Source organism: Chrysemys picta, chromosome 9, assembly GCF_011386835.1.
Source record: "Chrysemys picta bellii isolate R12L10 chromosome 9, ASM1138683v2, whole genome shotgun sequence".
NCBI lineage: Eukaryota > Metazoa > Chordata > Testudines > Emydidae > Chrysemys > Chrysemys picta.
The window spans coordinates 15,565,758-15,585,414 of record NC_088799.1 but is presented as its reverse complement, the minus strand read 5'-3'; the positions used below and the strand labels follow the sequence as shown (position 1 = coordinate 15,585,414).

Genomic DNA, 19,657 nt, shown 5'->3' with positions numbered 1-19,657 from the left:
TGCTTCAATCACTCAGGGCTTCAGTCACATGGAATTCTTTTCTTTTGGGGGACGGGGAGGAACTAACCAAATTAATTGATGTTTAAATCAACTAATCAGCAGGAAATTTAAGGTAGGACAAATTTGTGCCTCACTAGCTTGTAAACCTCTGTGTCACTGCTCTCCTACTGCAGCTGCAGAACCAGGGCCTTGCTTTTTCAACTAGAATGTTGGCACTTCAGTAGGAATGTGTCAGGTGCATGGGGGCAGCACTTGAGGATGTATTTAGCTCCACAGCTGGTACATTGAGCCCAAGCCTCTTGGGGGTATGTCTACACTGTAAAAAGACCTGCAGCAGCGAGTCTCAGAGCCCAGGTCAACTGACTTTGGCTCACACTACAAGGCTAAAAATAGCAGTGTAGACATTCTTGGAGCCCAAGCTCTGAAACCCAGCCAGGGGGTTGGTGTCGGAGCCCTGGCTCCAGTCCAAGCCTGAACATTAATGTTGCTATTTTTAGCCCCAGAGTGAGAGCCCCCACAAACATAAATCAGTTGACCTGGGCTTTGAGATTTGCTGCCGTGGGTCTTTTTATTTTTTTTCAGCAGGGTAGACATACCCTTGGACGACAGCAAAACGTACAGATAGCACATCACCATGCCTGCCTGCATTTAGGTGGATGCACCATAGAATTAGTCCTGTGTTTATGATCATCAATAGTAAAACTATTGTGGCTGTTCTTCATACTAGAGACGTGAGAAGACTATCAAAAAGACAACTATACGTAGCAAAACCCTCCCGATCCAAACTTCAACCTATCTAAGGCTGTATGCTACCAGGATTGTCTCTGAGGAGGACAGTATCGTTCTGCTTCTTACAAGACCTAATATTATGATGCTCATGGGCAAAGCCTTCGTACTGCTACAACAGGCTGAAAAGAGCTCTCTTAAAGAAATAGTAGTAACTCTGGGTCAAATTCTTCTCTTGTATTCTGTGGTATAAATCAGAGCTGAATTTGGCCGTATGTTGTTATTTTATGGCCTTATAATAAATATACAATAACAGAGAGACAGATGAACAACATCTATGACTTGTTATAACATATTTTCCTAATGGTCACATGTTCCCCAAGTCTTCCAAATTTCACAGCACATTCTGTTCTTTAAGGAACAGAGGACAACTCCTGCAATTTAGCGGCTAAAGCTGAGTTTGATGAAAACAAATGGACAGAATTCCCTGCGGTGGGACAAGTTTAACTGCCAGGGGGAATTTCAAAGCCACATTTCTTTATCAATTAATCAATACACTTTAGAAGCCTTCCTCCATCTCGCTTTCCCCATTAACTCGTAATTACTTTACATTTAAATTCAATATACAACACAGGGAATGGGTTAGCAGGTAAAATGGAAGAGAGCACAGCAAGTAGTGATAGCCATGTGCACTTTGTACAGGGCAGAGAAATCTAACAGGATTTTTCAGTCAGGGTAGTCAAATGGTACAAATTTCTTCTGCAATTGAGGGATAGCTCAGCGGTTTGAGCATTGGCCGGCTAAACCCAGGGTTTGCAGGGATATTAGAGAAGGTACTAACAATGATTCCCCCAAGTGACAGTGACCCCCTCATAATTTGTCCCCACACTTTAAAATCCAACAGTTTCACCAAGTACAAAAATCTCTTGGGTCTTCTGTTAAAACTTGTAAGCTACTGTCTGTAGAAACCATTGATTGTATCTATCCTGTGAAAGATACTTTATTACTATGTAAAACTTACAAACAAGTTAATTGACTTTTTCTTGAAGTAACTGATACAATGTAAACAAACACTATAAGCCGTTAAGTGACTTTCACTTCATTCAACGGCTCCTAGGACAGACCCCCACCCTCTGTGATTAAAGGCTGGGAGTCTCAAATGAATTAGCACACACCCCAAAAGTGGTGGAGACAGTAAATTAAAATATGGTTAAGATATGGAATGTACGCTGATGAATGCGTGATATACATGAATGGTTAGGGAGGTGCTAGCCTAGAAAGGGAATATCCATCGGCGGAAGAATGTGTCAAGTGGATGACCAGACAACCCCCAGAGGGTAAACTGCGATCCACCCCATCACCTGGAAGGATGAGAAACACAAACTTTGGACAGTTTGGAGCCACCAGGAATGTGCCCAAGAATGTATCCAGGAATGTGCCATCTGCTGATTGAGTCAGCAACAGCAGAATGAAACAGCTCCCATAGACTAACATAGGAATTAATTCCTATAAGAATGGACTCTCAAGACTGATGACTTTGAGTCTCTGGTTCTGCTGCCAACCTCCAGGAACATCAGGTGCATCTGACACAGACTCGGCTCCATCCTCATGACCAAGATACCTGGCCAGTAACTTGGCATGAGCAACTTCTAGGCTGGTAACTATAACACCTATACAGAACTTGAATGAATGATTGTGTGAATGAATCTATCTATCTATCTATCTATATATATGTGTGTGTGTGTGTGTGTGTGTATAAGGAATAAGTAGTGATAGGAATAAGTAGTGAAACAATGTTGTTTATTTTTATCTTTTGCTTTACCATTATATTTACAATAGATGTGGCATCTTTGCTTTATCCCTCTTAATAAGATCCTGCTGGTTTTTATTCTATTGGTATAACAGGTTGTGAGTTCAAACCTTGAGGGGGCCACTTAGGGATCTGGGGCAAAAATCAGTACTTGGTCCTGCTAGTGAAGGCAGGGGGCTGGACTCGATGACCTTTCAAGGTCCCTTCCAGTTCTAGGAGATAGGACATCTCCATTAATTAATTAATTTATTATTAACTGTTTTACTCACCAATGATGACAGTGTTGTCATCAGCTATAAGCAATTTGCTGTGAACATAGATGAGTTCAGTGACGAGATTTCCGTCCAGCTCGGCGTATGTTCGAAGCCCACAGAATGATATGTAATTTATCCACTGATCTCCAACTGAGGATTAAAAGGGACAATGAGGTGGGAGAGTGAGAGGTGGTCATTAGTAATATAAAAGCAAGGAAAAGCAAAACAGTTAACTTTCAACATCTCCTTAACAATAACAGAATGTAAATAAGTCTCTTTAAAATAGATGTTACTCTGCTATGCCTCTCTGTGCCATTCTGATCCATATAGCCAGCTTGACTGGCTACCCAGGGATTCTCCCATTTTGGACCAAACTCTACCTTGTGTTGTATACTAGCACCTCCAATTGATGCTAACAACTGAGAATCATTTGGCTAGTTGGGTGCTTTCTCTGACTGAGCTGTGGGGAAGAGGTTGTAACCATTTTTTTGTCTGCACATGCTATGGAAACCATTTTCTATTTTAAATGACCTACAGTTCAGATTTAGACAAAAATACATGAATCAAGGATGTATTATATGGCACGTGTATTTATGAAACATGTTTTTCGTGGTGCTCTGATTTCCATCCAAGCAAATTTAAGAATGCAGGCTGACCCCAGGAAAGCAATTATGATAACAGTGTTATAATTAAATAGTTTTAGCTCTGTGTGGTCGTTGGGTGCCAAGCAACAGTGTAACAAAAAACCATCTCTAAAACCCAAGGCTATATGACTCAATAAACGAAATCCAAAAGTGGCGAAGAATCATATATAAGAATTCCCCACCCAACAATCTATAAAATGCACACTTCTATTGTCCTCACTCCATCTTTGTGCTGCATAACCCAATGTTAGAAACCAACTTGACCACAAAATCAAGCTAAACAGAAATAAATGTTGGGAGTCTTGTCCACGAGGATGCCATCGATTGGATCTTACTGCTTGATTATATTTCGTCAGATACACAGATGTTTTTGGCTAGCGTGTTTTCCTTATTTTGAAGATGTTTGATATTTGACATAATTGCAATATGTTATGTTATTGAAGTTTATATAACTGGCGAGTGGATGAGCTCATTTATGCTTTATAGCTAATCAATCAAAGTTTAGTGTCCTCAAGGCCTGATGATGAACATCACACAGAGAGGGAAACAAAGCACTTACTCTCTGCTTTCAACTGTCCCAGGATAGAATTATCTCCTCTGCACATGGTCCTGGAAAGAATTAAGGTGGCAGTTACAAATACAAATGATCTGAAGCAACGACGTACAATTAGGTATGTGAAGATAGCGATAGTCCTGATGTGCTAATCACAAACACAAGACACATTTTAAGTACCATATAAAGAGAAGAGCTGTGACATTCTCAGAATACATTTTTCCTAAACAAATGTCAACAGGGGTGTAGAACACAGAAGGCATAGAAGTTTGTATGCATCTCTGGTCGGTCACCTTATGCTGGGGAAGATATTGTAGTCTACATGGGGATAAAAACCCCACATCTGGCCTGGGTCAGCTAAGTCAGGCTCACAGGGCTGAAAAATCTCTGTGTAGACATAACCTAAGTATGATTCTGCCGGTCACTGGATTCTCAATGTTGGTCCCTAGGTCTCACGACCCCTATGGTAGCATGGCTCCCTTATAAACCCATGCTGCCTTCAGCTGTCCCTCCCCCAGAAAGCAGTCACAGCAGTACCACTTCCTTCCCCTTTCAAAGCCTCCCCCCGCCATCCCTCTTGTGCTGGGGTTGCTTCTGTCTTCTGAACAAGAAAAGAAGAGCACGGGGTCCCAAGGACCAGAAAGGATCTCTGAGCAGTGTGAGCATCAGCTTTGAAAAAGACTACGGGGGAGATTTTAAAAGGCATAATTGGTAGTTATGTGCCTAATCTGCAATGACTTTCATTAGGATTTAAGGCCTAACTGCCATTTGTGCCTTTGAAAATCTCTCTCTTCCCCGACCCCACCCTACCACCAGACTCTGTGGAGCACGAGATTACAAAACTTTGAGGCCTGCCCCAACCTTTACTCCTTGCAAAGAGATATATTTAGCACCATGAAATTTACTGGGTGTGGGTCTTTCAGATGGGGCCTCCTATGCTCTGTGTGAACATTAAATATCAGTATTTATGCACGTATTTCCAGGGTGTAATATAGGTGTCTGTGTTTGAAAATGCATATTATTCCTCTCAGGTTGATCTCAGAATCTGTGAAAGATACCTGCAAGAAATTCAAGATCTGCTGATGAAACCTAACTAGGGCCCCCGACAAAAGCAATATGGCTGACAAAACCATAAAGCTCTGAGCTCCCTCTGCTGGCTGGGCAGCAGGGCAGTCAAATAAAGCACTCTTCTCTGGGCTGAATTGTCTTCTTTAATGATGGTGAAGCTCAAAGCAAGATAGAGTAGTGGTGCTAATATTTGTTGTTGAACAAATAAAGCCATGTTAATTGCAGCTCTGTTGAAACCACGGGGAAAATTGATACTAAAATACTGTCAGGCTTCTAAAAAAATATCAAAACCACATGGATAAACTAGAAAAAACTGTAGTGATATGTAGTAAATTGTAGTAAATTCTTAAAAGAAGGGTGGAAATTTCAGGTATGAGTAAATTAAGTCTAGATCTATGTGCTTGTAGAAAACAAACTTATTTTGGAGCCTTATGATGCATCCAGAAAACAGGCTAGACAATGAGCTCAGCAAGGATTTTATTAGCTATCTCTAAGTCCAAGGTCACTATTGCAAATAACAACAATAATATAAAAAACTGTTGCCGTGTTATGTAAAAACTGTATCACAGATAAACAGTTCATTTTCTTTTTCTTTCCCACATACTGTATGTATGTACAGTGCCTAGCACAATATGGCCTTGATTCTGATTGGAGCCTGTGGTCACTACCACAGTACAAATCATCACTACCACCACCACATCAACAAAACCATGGAGATCACTATAAAGATCTCAGAGTTCTGTGTCCTTTTTGGCCTGTGCACAGTACCTGTAGTTGAAGTGCATTATGGCTTGCAGTGCATTCCCACCTCCAGTTGAAATATCTCCTTCAAATCCAGGCAACAGCGGGATCACCACATACACTCGGTATCGTTTGCTGTCCCTAAAATAAATAATCCAACAATCCTTTGGGATATTTTCCTGCAATTTCAACTTCTTTTCACCAATCTTGCAACCAGTCCTTATTCACTGGCTCTCATTCCATTGACTTACTCCTATGGTTTCTGTAGTAGGCTTCTACTTCATTTTTAAGGGAGCGCGAGTCAAATGTATTTTTGGTTCAGGTTTTCCACAGTTGTGGTCAGTGCTACAGCATTTATTTAAATGCACGTGCACAGAAGGTGTAATTTACCAAGAACTGAAAACAACAAAAACAGGTGTAGAATAAAAAGAAAGGTTGGGACATGTTTATTTAAGAGTAAGAGGTATGGTATGCATCACAGAGATGCAGGGTGAGGTAATTTTCTTGATTGTTGTGTCTAGTTTTATAGAAATAAGTGCCTTTGAGAACCTCAGTTTAAATGGACAGCATCTTATTGAACATGGCTAGCAGCATAAATTATTATTGTAAAGTCAATACAAGCATGAAAACATAATTAAATCTACAGTTTTCCTCCTCTCCCAACCTTGTCCTGTTTCCAAGCTGCAGATCACACTGGGAGAGGAGATAGATAGAAAACTCAGTGCACTGGCCAGCTTTTGATGAATGGGCCTTCCCAGAATATTTAGAAAGGGCAAATATTTGGCCTCATACATCACAAGGGTTCAGTTTTCAAGTATCCTTAATTATGATCTGATCCTGGATTACCTCTGATTTGCTAAATCTACCCGTTTTTGCTTTTCCTTTGTTGTTAGTTAGATGCTTATCTTGAGGGCCAGCCAATTTCCGCTGTGGCTTAATTCTAGAGATGCCTTTCAGCCTGAGTAATCCAAAATAACAGTAGGGTGCCAAACAATGGCAATTTCACTAATTAAAATTCAAATGCTCCCTGGCTATAGATGCTGTTTTTACCACCCTGAAAATAATGGTGGGTAATTTCTGATTGCCTAAATTATCAAAGCCCACATTTTTTTGTTACTGTACTCTATATGTGAAAAGAGTCTTATTTAATTTACTCATCACTAGGTGGCAATGTATTTCAGTATGGATAAAGCTATTTTAAAAAACTAGGTGGACCAGTTTACATTTTGCTAAGACCATTTTTTCCTGGTAAATCCTTAATTAGCTTGCACCTTCCGATGAGAGACCAGAATAATGGCCAGGGGATCAAAACTGGTTCTCATGGGACTACTAGTACATGTATCAGTGGAGGAATTTCTACTGTTAATGGAACAGCTACCATGGTGGCCCTGAAATTATTGCCAGTTGCTTTGGACCATCAATAGGATTACTCGTGCTTAAAGCTAAGCATATGCTTAAGCACTTCATGGTTTAACATGTGTCATTTGTAATCTCAGTATTTGAACAATACAGTGTATCCTTTAGTAAGTAAAAGGAAGTACAAAGGGAATACAGTACTGAAGGAATCTATTTATCCCAGCTTAAGCTGTCAAATGTTTATAGATAAAATTTTAATTAAATGTTATTTTTAAAGCAAACTTTAGAAATGGTTAAAATGTCTCATGTGCACATTATAGAAGAGATGTAAATTGCAAAGGTTTGGAAATTAAGGATATAATTATTGATACTGATGAAAATATACTGTATTGTGAGAAAAAATTACTTTTAATCAGCTAGTTCTTACACAAAACCCAGTTTGCTTATCTAAACAGATAATAAAACCTACTAAAATATGCCAGTGAAACAGAGGAGACAAGGAGAAGAGGAACATTATAAACATGGAAAATGTTTTGTCTACAGAATAGAGAAATATGATACTTGATTGGGAACACTCCACCAAGATCTTCCATTTAGGATTAAATATCTGTGTGCCAGCTGGCCTTTTTTCCTTTCCCTATGGAAGTTAAAGTATAACATTACTTCTCTCTTCATCCTAGCCAATGCCATGCACTTTATAGCAAATGCAATCTGGGTGATTCAGCGTGGACTTGATCTTCTACTCCGTTAAGTCACAAGGTACATACCCAGGTGGTTCAGGAAGGTTTGTCCTGCCACGGCTACATTACAATTTGTACTTGTGCTAACTCTCAGATGTGCAACTATATACATGAACTGAGAATCGGACCCTGTGCTCATAAAGTAGATGTGGCCTAAACAGTAGATTTTCTGCTGGCTCTAACGCAGCTGTTTAAGCTACAAAGAGGAAACCCAGTCCAACAGTATGTGTTAAAACAGCCTATTACATCCGTTCTTGGAAAGATAAATATGATATTATGGATAGGTAAGAAATCTACAATATGTTTGGAATGGCTCTCCAGCTTAACAAGACTACGCTGATAGATTGGGACTATGCCGCACCACAATGGCGAAGTGCCAGGGAGCCACAACCACTGGGTTGCCGTACAAATACTAGCACTTTTGAATACTGAATGCCATTGTGAGGCACACTGCAAAATATTTCTGGTCAACAAAATATTTCTGGCTTTGATGTATATCCAATTGTAGATGCAGAATCAGATTCTTCTCTCATTGATTTTACCCAAGTATAATTCCATAGACTTCACTGAAGTTACTCCTGATTTACACTGGCATGAGAAGAGAATCAGCCTATAGGCTTTTCTCCATAGCATGGTACAGATACCTTCACTATACATTGCTCAATGACCATGTTCCTGTATCTACCCCCAAGCTGTTCCGCCTTCTGGCTGTAGACAGTGGTGTTCATGTTGAAGCAAACCAATTTCTCCACTGTCTGTCTTTCTTCCAGGGTGTCTCTGACTACTCCAAACCAGATTCTGACCTCACACTGGTTTGCTATCATCTTAATGACTCCTGATTTACACCAGTGTAAAGAAGAAGAAAATCAGACCCTATCTCTCTCTCTCTTTTAGGAGTGTCACTTCCTTCACTTGTCTGTATTTCATGTTAAAGCGCTGAAGAGAGTGAAATCAAGATGACTCCAATTGGTTTCTGAGGACCTTAACACCTCTGAAAATCAGCTCACACATGCTTATGCATGAGAGGAATATTTAGAGACCAGACATTGCATCCACATGCACAGTGAAAAGCACAAGTGTTAGCTGAAAGGGGGAAGGAAAATGAGGAAGGTTTGCAATAAACTCAATCCAACACCGTAGGGTATGACAAATGTCTTAGGGTATGTCTAAACTGCATATAAACCCCATGGCACCAAGCCTCAAACCCAGTCAACTGACTCAGGAGAGCGGGGTTTGGGCTGTGGGGCTAAAATAGCAATGTAGATGTTCAGGCTTGGCTTGGCGCCTGGGCTCTGAGACCCTCCCCCCTCACGGGGTCTCACAACTGGGCTCCAACCCTAGGCTGAATATCTACACTGCAGTTTTATAGCCCCACAGCCTGAGTCCTACGAGCCTGAGTCAGCTAACCCAGGCCCAGGATCTTTTATTGCAGTGTAGACATATCCTGCAAGATAGACACCAGAAAAACAAACCTAAGCAAAGCTGTCCAGGATCATAGAAAAGGCAAAACTAATTCCTTTGTTGCTAAACGCTCCAGTTAGCCACGTTATCACTGGGCCAGTTCTTAAGTGACAGCACTAAGATATCGGACTCTGATCCATCCATGCAACCTGCTGTAGCTACTGTACAATTTAAAATACTACGGTTCTCTTGCAGTGATGTGGACATTGTAAATATCCTCCAGCGCTTATCAGAGAAGGGGCTGGCATTGCAGTAATGGTCTAAACTTGAATCACGGTCAAATTCCTCAGAGTATGGCAGCTTTCACTCTCCCCATTTAAAAGCAATCCCCTGCATAGAGATCTTCAATAAACCACGTATCCAGTTTATATGATTAAACTTACTTGTGTGTAAAGTTGAAGAACAGTTAGAATCATGAAACTAACGCTGGCAATGGACCCATAATGTTAGGTAAGATTTACCAAATACAGTACCAACAACTTGCTTTTTGACTGAAGTAACATATCTTATAAGGCCAAATTCTACACTAAGCGACACCAGTGCAAGTCCAGAATAATGCCATCAATTTCAGTGGAGTTATTTCAGATTTACATTGGTGTAACAGAGCAGAATTTGGCCAAGTTAAATGTTGCCTCTGACTAAGGACTGTGTCCCTTTACATATTATTTTAAACCGTGTCTTACAAATGCAGTCTGGATTCCATTTACAATATTTTTAATATAATCCTAGTAACAAGATCCTGACAGTTCTTTCGAAAGCAAAAAAATACCTGTGTGCTTTAAGAATCCTCCGAGCGATGGTATCTCCAATCTTGTTAGAAACGACTTTGTCATCAGCACAGCTAATAAAAAATTGGTTCTAAGGGAAAAGTGAACACAAAGAAATTCAGAATCATCTCACTGTCTTTTTGCCAAGGATGGTTCAGTGGTTAGGCCCAGAATGCAGATTCACTTCCCTGGTCCACCACTGACTTCCTCAATGACCTTATACAAATCAGTTAGTCTTTCTGTGCCTCAGCTCCTCATCTGTGAAATGGGGATAATAGCACTGTCCTGCCTCACAGAGAGGTTGAGAGGATTAATACATTAAAGATCGTCATGGATTCAGATACTACAATAATGGGGCATGGAAAGATAAATAAACAGACATTGGGCTGGGGCCCCATTTTGCTACAGTTTGAAAGAAACATTTTTACTGAACACAGAGTAGCAATGACACAATAAGATCACAGGGTTTAATCACTACAAAAATCTCAAAACCCAGAATGTATGATTTTTTGTTAGGATAAGAAAAAAATTAAGTGACTGTTTTCAACATCGGCATAGATAACGGCCTCAAATGAGCAATCCTCAGAATTGTTAAAAACAACAACTGATTTTGTGGCTATGGCAAAGCATGAAGCATACGCAAGTTAGAGACTGCTTCCCAAGCATGTAATTATCTCCAGATAATTATTTGGCATTATTGCCATTGTGAAACTCTTACTTTGACACATGAGGTGAAATCCTGTCTCACTGAAGTCAATGGGTGTTTTGCTATTGACTTTACTGGGATCAGTATTTCACCCATGCTGTCTACAAAGTCATAAATCTACATGCTTTCAGGGTTGTGGGACTATTCTGAGTCAAGACGCAAATAAAGCTACATCCTGTACAATGTTTTCCTGGATGGCAACGTATTATTTTAATTAAATGGTGTGTGTGTGTGCGCTCAGGGGGAATAATTATTCTTGATTAATCTCCCTCTTTAAACACTAACAAGTAAAAAACATCCAAACAATAGATGGAAACAGATACAGAATAAGTGTCTCCATTCAGCCATTTATTCCTGCATTTATAAGTCCATTCATACAGAGGAGAATTATGCAAGTTCTAAGATACTATTAAGTGAGTCCACTGCGCATCGATGGAAGACCAAACACTTTGATATGTAGGGCTGGGAATGCAGCAGAGCCAAGAAGGCAGCTGGAAGACAAAAGTTGCTAGAGGTTCTGGAAGGAGAAATAGTAACGGAGTGGCCTTGTATTTTAATCCACATTTAGAGTTCTGTACTGGTACATTAATTACTGACTTGATCCAAAGCCTATTAAAGTCAACGGGGGGGCTGCAAATTAGGCTTTATATTAATATTAACATTTCAAAATTTACAAAAGGAGAATAAAATAAAGAACTATCCTGCTGAAGGTCACAGGATGTGCTTAGCACTTCATTGAACCAAACTGCCATTGCCTTGCATCCGTGGTACTTACTTCGATATAGATGTAGTGTTTACTGTTTTCTATCACGCTAACATAAGCATTGTGGATGGATTCTTCATGGTACTTGATACCAGCTGACCAATCTGCAGCAGAACGGAGCACCTGTAAAGAGACAGATTAGCTGTTTTAGTTCTGCCCTGATATAAGATGGCACTGGCACTAATTGTTTTGAACTGGTTGGTTTATTTTTCATGATTTCACTGACTTATGCAACACACACAACATTTGCTAACTACATGTTATATGTATAACAAAGGGAAATAAAGCTTAGAAATACAGTTAAAAAATTAAAACAGTCTGATGAAAATATAAAGGCCTTGATTCACCATTTTGTTACCCCAATTTTATGCCAGAGTAATTTCAGTAAAGTCAATGGAATTATACTGGTGTAAAACTGGAGACCCAGAGTGGCAAATCTGGTTGCAGAAGTCTTACTTACTGTAGTTCTTGTAATGTTGAATTGCCTTTAATATATTTTCTCAAGGCTTGATCCTGAGCTCACTGAAGTCAATAACAAAATTCCCATTGACCTCTATGGTGCCAGATGAGGCATTTATTTCTTATGCACAGAGACACATGCCATCAATTTTACAGCTGAAGTACCTACTGAAATCAGTGAGTTTTGCCCAAAAACTGATGGTGCATTATAAGACACAGGCCAATGGCACCAAATTTTAAACAGGAATGGCAGTCTCTGCCCTAAACAAGTACAGTCATTTACATTTTTGTGAAAAATTCTTCCCAAACTGGTCAAATCTGTCAGATTTGTGATTTTTTTAATTTAATTTGCAGTAGGTCAAATTCACATGAAAAATTTTTCTGACTGTCAATCAGAACAGGCATTTCTGAAGTAACAGACATTTCAAGATCCTCCGAGTATATTATTACATCCCAATGTAGCACGAAAGCTTTTGTCAAAAGGCAACCAAACTAATATGGGGAAATACCCTTTGCTCACATTCTCTCCCATGTTTAATTTTGTCCTTTGCTGAAACTCTGGTTTGTGCTTTCTCATAGTTTCCTGCCTCTGTTACTATAAACTCCTACTCACTGTCCTTTCCCCAATCTCATCTCTCTCCAGTTCAGTGAGTGCAAACCTCCACTGCCTACATAGTCTTCCCCACCTTCTGCTCTGACCATGCCTCTCTCTTTTTAAGATCTCTCCAGTTGATTTCTCTTCTTCACCCATATTCAATTCAAGCTTCTGCTCCTCACCTCACTATTCTATTCCAATATCTCTGACCTCATCTCCTCCTACATGTCGTCCGATCCTCGGGGCTCCACCCGAGCTCGCCCCTTACCATTTCATTCCTCTCCTTCATGCACACCATACCTATGCCTGGAGCAACCCTTCAGTCAACATTATGGCCACCATCTTGGCTAACACTGGGAACTGAACCAGGAACCTGTAGAGCTAAATTCCTTGGGCTAAAGGAAAAGGGGCAAGTCCTGAGCTAAATTATCATAGCTCAACAAGCTTCAATGGAGCAATGACGATTTACACCAGCTAAAGATCTGGCCCCTAGTCCCTATGGCTGAGATCTGTACCGGACTCACACGCATATTTCCTCCAGATAGAAAAAGTTCATCCAAGTATCTGATACTCACAGCAAAGTCAAATTCTGGACAAATCCCCACTTCTGTGACAGCTGTAATGTTGGCCAACAGCAGGATTAAACTGGGGCCCTCCTGAGCTGAAAGTATAAATTACTGCAGTTTGAGCTGAACAGCCAGCCTCTGTAGCTAGAGGCTGTAACAAACTCGCATCCTTTATGGATTGGGCGCAGAGACGGACACATTAACCACCCTGACCAGTGGGTTACATCAGCATGTGTTAAGTGACTTTCATGGCACACTTAAACTCTTTGCATGAAGCCCACCTCCTTCTTCAAGGTCTGTGCCTGGCTCACATCCCCACTGCATTAGTCATATCCCCACTGCATTATCATCCCCACTGCATCAAGTCAGCTGTTCTAGATGGAAAGCTGGCTGATTTTTTACAACCCACAGCCCAATCTTCATGCTGTCTTGTGAAACTCCCTTTTCCTATGCTGATTGTTTTCTGTGTGCTCTCCAGTGCAGAGTTCTCTTCTGCAGGTTCCAGCATTGAAGGAAACAGCCATGATTCCTTACGGAGAGTCATTGGCAGCTGCAGGAGCCAAATGCTAAGTCTGGGAAACAGTTCTGCAGCGGAGGATTCTTGCTTTTTGCTATCTAGCCCCCTCACAGTCTGTCTCTGGCCAGTGGGCCAGCATTGCCTGTAAACAGTTGTGTGATGTGGTAGGTGTGAAACTGCACATTCACCTAAGATAGGATCAGTTCCTTCCTTGAGGGGATAGTTTGCCATGTTGGATGCATCTTATTCTATGATTTATCTCTCATTCTAGTCATGGGCTACATTTTCTGGTATGTAAATAACAACGTACAAATCAACCACAGCTGTGTTTAAGATGTGTTTAATGAAACAAGAATATCCTTTCCATGTTCTAATATGTTTTAATAAATAGCTGGATTTTCTTGGAATTTATGAATAGGAATACGTGGGCAGCATATTAGCCAGCAAAATATATTTTTTAAACTGGCATGACTGATATAAATATATTTCTGACATACACTATCCCAGACAGTGTGACAGCCAAGGAGACCTCTGACTAAATGAAAGTTCAGGCAATGGCTTAGCATGCCGTGTGAATCCAAATGGGATCACTTGGATATCACCTATTTAGCTTCCTTTTAAATGTCTGACTCATAAAACCCTTATCTGCCAAATAAAAAAAATAATACCCAAGAATGAAGATTTATCCAGATGACAAGGACTCTTGAGAATCAAGTCTGTAGTAGGTCTAAATGGGCTTAGCTCCATGGAAGTCAATGGAGATATGCTGATTTACACCAAGTAAGGATCTGGCCCTGATTATTGTATATTTAAGTCAATGGTTTCACTTTGGATTTGGAGTGCTGCAAATGAGAGCAGAATTTGGTCCACAGTGTGTCAATGAGGAAATCAGAAAGTGATACCTCATTTGTGGGATGTCTTTAGAGTCACCGAGGTAGGGAAGCATCTAAAGAAGCTACAGAGGGACCTGATCTTGTAAACACTTCCTCTAGTGCAGTGCTTCTCAAGCTATCTGATGTGGGGGACCGGCAATTTTTCCCCCCAATGTGCCAGGGACCGGTGCCATATTATTATCCTATTCGACGCTCTTATGAGGAAACTTGCCGCGGACCGGTAGCTGATGGCTCATGGACCGGCACCGGTCCGCGGACCACCACTTTGAGAAGCACTGCTCTAATGCATGCACTTCTCCTCTGCATAATCCCACTGTCTGCAATGAAGCTCTGCAATGGAGTGGTTGCGGAATTTGACCATAAACTTAAAACTAGAACAAAAGTGAGGCTTAGAAATAAGATAATGGTGCCTGTCTGGGCAGATTTTGGAAGTGTGGGGGAAATGCTGGCTGAAAACAAATGGGATAAAAGCAACAACCAATTTGTCAAGAAGTTGCATTTAGCAAAACACAAAACCAACCAAACAAACCAGGAGTAAGTGGGTCATTGCAAAAGAACAAGAGCGTCTAAAGTAAGAAACAGTGATGTAAAAGATATGCAGCAGAGGTACCATACAGAGCAGCAATAGAAAAGAGTACAGCATGAAGCTTGCAATGGGAAGGAAAGGAAGATTGCATAGGTGGTTGCAACAAACAAGACAACTTTCAAATACACTAGGAAAAGGAGTTTAAAGAGACATTCAGACCTACCATAGACAGAGTGATTTATTGATCAAAAATATAGTTGTTAAAGAACCCAGTAGTCGTGTGTCACTCTATCTATATAGGAGATTGAAGGCAAATGTCACAAGAGAGGGGAAAAAATTCAGAAGGAAATCTGGATTATGCCAAACCAAGTGAACAGAAAGTAAATCTGATGAGTGAAAACCCCCCAGAGCAGAATGGGATCCATCCCAGGATTTTAAGGAGAGTGTGAAAGAACTTGGCAAACTTTTAGTAGATGTATTTAATAGGAACTCATTGGATATGCATAGTTCTAGTTCTATACATAGTATTCTTACTCTGGAAAAAGACATTATTTAAAAAGCCAAAGTTACAGCAGACAGAAACCAGCACAATATGGGACTTGAAGAGCTTTGATATTTAAGCAACAACTAGAGAAACTATGGCTGATTTTTTTGTTTTCTTTTGTTTGTCAAAGAGTTTCTCTGGAAAAAAAAGGGAGAATTGAAGAGAGCATCTCATTGAAGTACACATTGTCCTGAAGGACTGTGAAGTAATAAGACAGGACATTGCAATGATATTCTACTAGTAGAACAGAGAGAAGGAATCTTAAAGGAAATTAGTCTGCTTACCCATGATGAATAGTGGGTATATAAAGAATAACATAGCCAGGGTAGCAACAAGAATAACTAATTTTAAAAAGATGCCACTATTAAATTATACTTCCACCCATTTTAATGCCCCTTTACACTACCAGAGGTCCTCTTGTACATGAGGATCAGGCCTTTATATTTTAAAGCAAACTTACACTGCCCAGCCTCTTGGGAGTATCTGATGATGTCTGGGCCAGGAGGGAGCAGCCACCTTCTGCTGCTGCTAGGAATGATCTTTCTGTGAGTATGGGGGGAAATTCTGGCTGCCCAGATAGCATCTGCTGCTGCACCAATGCTCCAGATGATGGGCTTCCAATGAGCATCAATGTTCTCTACTCTTCTCTGTTTTCTCATGCTGGTCACACACTCCTGGGCCTCAACCGCCATGCCCTGCAGCAGTGAAACTCAGAGCTCAGCTGCCTATCCTGGGTTTGCTGGTGTAGTTGGCTGCAGCTCCTCCACCCTTCCTCACCCCTCTGTTGCGAAGGTGTAGTGGCACAGTGCATGCAGCCCACTGGCCAGAAGCTACCAACGCAATCTGCAGCAATTAGCAGCAGGGAGCATATGGCAGTGGGCTTCATGGGTGCCAAAAGCCAGCCTTGCCTGAGGAATTCGATCCAAAATTTAACAATTTTACGAAAACATTTGTAAAATGTTTCTTTAATACACCTGAGCCACCAATATTTAAAGGGTGCTTTAGAATAGATGGCTAACTTTCCCAGTGTCCCCAACAGAGTAATTTCTGCTTTCCAAATAAGTTGTTCAGTGTCGGTACCAATGCAGTGATTTCAACAGCTCAAAAAACCCTCCATTAGCAGCAGTAGTTGCTGTTCTGCTGGAGACAAGGAATAAATCAATGTGGGTTTTTTTTTTTTTTTTTCATTTTATACTTGATGTCATAAGCCTCTCTCAATTTGAAAAATGGTTTTACCACTCAGAGACAAACTAATGGTTGGCTGGAAAAATCATCCAACAAGAGAACCACCAGATCAGAAAGAGATTGATCACTTTCAATCCCACAGCTTCACAACTAGCCAGTCCAGACGCCCCCTCTCCTTTTAAATTCTCTTTTATCCCCTCCCTCAGCAAATCATCACGCCAGCTTGACAGGTCACAGCATTTTTGCTCCAAACTCTAAAGGAATTCCTTCTCTGCCATTCCTCCCTGTAGCAAAGTCCTTTAGTCAAAGATAGAAGTTATTAACTAAACCAAATTTGAGGGTTCTGCTTCTCACTAAAATCAGTCAACATGAGTCCAGCAGGGTCACATAACACATTGATGACAGGTTTTAAAAAGATACATTTCAGGGTAGACACACATTCAGCCATCTATCTATGGTACTTTTATGGCCTCCATTACCATCGTAGCTGAGCTCCTCACTATCTTTAATGTATTTATCCTCACAACACCCTGTGAGGTAAGGAATTACTTTTATTCCCATTGTTCAGATGAGGGACTGAGGCACAGAGAGACTTAGGGCCAGAGTTTCAAAGGTACCTGAATACCTTTAAAAATATGGCCCTAAGTGACTCACTGAACATCACACAGGAAGTCTGAGGTCAACCAAGGGCTTGAATCCAAGTCTCCCAAATCCTAGGCTACTGCCCTGACCACTGGAACATCCTCTCTCTTGTATGCATCATCATCTTGGTAATATTTGTATATTGTAATGAATTGGCTTGTGTCTGCATGTGAACATGTGTGCTATCACCCTCTACTGGATGGAACCAGAACTGCTCAACTCTGTATCATGGGAACTATACTGTTAACAGTAAAATGTGATTCTCTTTTAGCAGGTGTCTGTGCCTTTGAAACAGGAAGATTTCAGTTGCAACTCCGTTTATTTCATAAAGGTCTGAGTGGTCACTATATGCACCAGGGTAATACCTGAAGTTTAGGTTGCCACAGATTAATTATGATGTATACGTGCTCTGAACTTTCTTTTAAATTAATATTTACTTATTACTAATATGTAATTTACCACTCTTGTCAAATTGTCCTCTCTTGTCAATGCATTCAAAATTAATAAACTGAAATGCAAAATCCTTCAGTTTCAGAGAAAAGGTCTGCATACTACTTAAGCATATTACACAGAAACAAGCACTGGTGTTCTCTCCTCTCCCTCCCCTCTCAGCTCTGCAGTCTCCCATCACTCATGCAATTTTTATGCAGGTGCTGTCATCCCTTTAACCTCTTTAATCCAAGCAACAACACCACCACCAGTATTTGCTGGGACTTATTCCATAACTGCAAACAATACGTACTGTGGAGCAAATTTCTAAGAGCTAATACCTTGTGTCACTCAGGGTGCATGATGATTTATTATGTCTTACAGTATGAACAGGGTGTGATGTTGTCTCACCATGTCACAGACTTACTGTGTCTTGCTTGGATAATAACTGGAAATTAGAGCTGGAAAAACTGAGAGTGATTTTAGTTTGGTGACTCCCTGTCAAACAAGTTTGGCTCATGCAAAAATCAAAGGTGCTATGATAATTAAACCCCAAACTTTGGGAGAGAATGCTTGACTCAACCCACAAGCTGTCTAACTCCCTCTTTCCTTTCTAACTCATGTCTTCACATCTTTTCCTGTGCGTTCCCTCAGGACTGACTCGACTGCCCCATGATGCAATCCAAACCCCACCCAGACCTGTTTTGCTGTGCTTTCACCCTGTCTTCCTGCCAACAGCTCCTTACAACACATTTCTTCCAGAAGGCCTATGAACCCCAGTCCTCCCCTCAAAGAAGTGTCAACAAAACAGATGGAGGGAGCAGACCAAAACCTGTGAAACTAACAATTAGAGGCCGCTATGATAATACAGATAAAACATCAGCATCATGGCTCAGTCAGTAGGCTTTCTGTGGCAATATCCCACCCCCCCACCCATCCTTCATCTAATCAAGTCCAGAATTTCAAAAGGGCTCAGTCAGCACTCACAACTGGAGTCAGATTTTCAAACAGAGAGTTCAGCTCCCATTCACGCAGATAAAAGAAGTGGCCAGATTTTCAACAGTGCCAAGCACTCAGCAGCTCCCATTAAATCTATTCATTAGATTTTACTCTTCTTGGAGCAGGGAATTTGTCTCCGATTTGCCTGTAAAAGGACTCTATCCTACCACTCGTGCTATATAAACAATGATAATACATGTTTCTGGGTTTGACCCATCTCTACTAGAGGAAGGATTTACATAAAAACATATCCCTCCTGCCCTTCTGGGTAAGAGTGCCTGTGAAAGACTAGAGGGACTCTGTTCATGTCTTGAACCATCACTGCAGTCAAACTGAAAGGTAAATGAGACGCCTGCATCCTGCCCACAGTAACACTGTTTAGACAGACGAAGATCAGCTTTACATCAATGGAGTGTCTTGCAGTGGGGAGCTGATAAGAAAGAGAAAGGCACGTTCCATGATGGACCCAGCTGCCTCAGTAGTATAGTTGGAAATACCAGAGGTGATGCTTTGGATATTTACACAAGGAAGCTAAGTAACCGAGCTGAGACCCTGGGTCTGTGCATGTATGTGGGGGGGAGGGGGGGAGAGAGATTAAGGGCCAGATTCTGACCCTTACTCAAAGGGGGCTTATCTGACTGCTATGCGGCGCTCATTACCTGCAGCCCTCTCCATCTGATCTCTGCCTGCAAAAGCCAGAATCTCCACCATCA

At 40.9% G+C, this 19,657-nt stretch overlaps 1 protein-coding gene across 9 annotated transcripts in view; it reads right to left on the bottom strand.

Moving 5' to 3' along the window:
* Window positions 1-19,657, bottom strand: part of PLD1 (phospholipase D1) — a 134,345-nt gene that overhangs the window by 11,390 nt on the left and 103,298 nt on the right. For 8 of the 9 annotated variants that reach the window (XM_065557753.1, XM_008164953.4, XM_042853764.2 and 5 more), the window contains 5 exons: window positions 11,602-11,712; window positions 10,123-10,211; window positions 5,824-5,937; window positions 3,994-4,043; window positions 2,806-2,940 (listed from right to left, as the gene is read on the bottom strand). In XM_065557753.1, the coding sequence (XP_065413825.1) occupies window positions 2,806-2,940; window positions 3,994-4,043; window positions 5,824-5,937; window positions 10,123-10,211; window positions 11,602-11,712 (499 nt within the window). The remainder of the gene's footprint in view (window positions 1-2,805; window positions 2,941-3,993; window positions 4,044-5,823; window positions 5,938-10,122; window positions 10,212-11,601; window positions 11,713-19,657) is intronic. The other variant, XM_042853766.2, reaches the window with a different exon arrangement.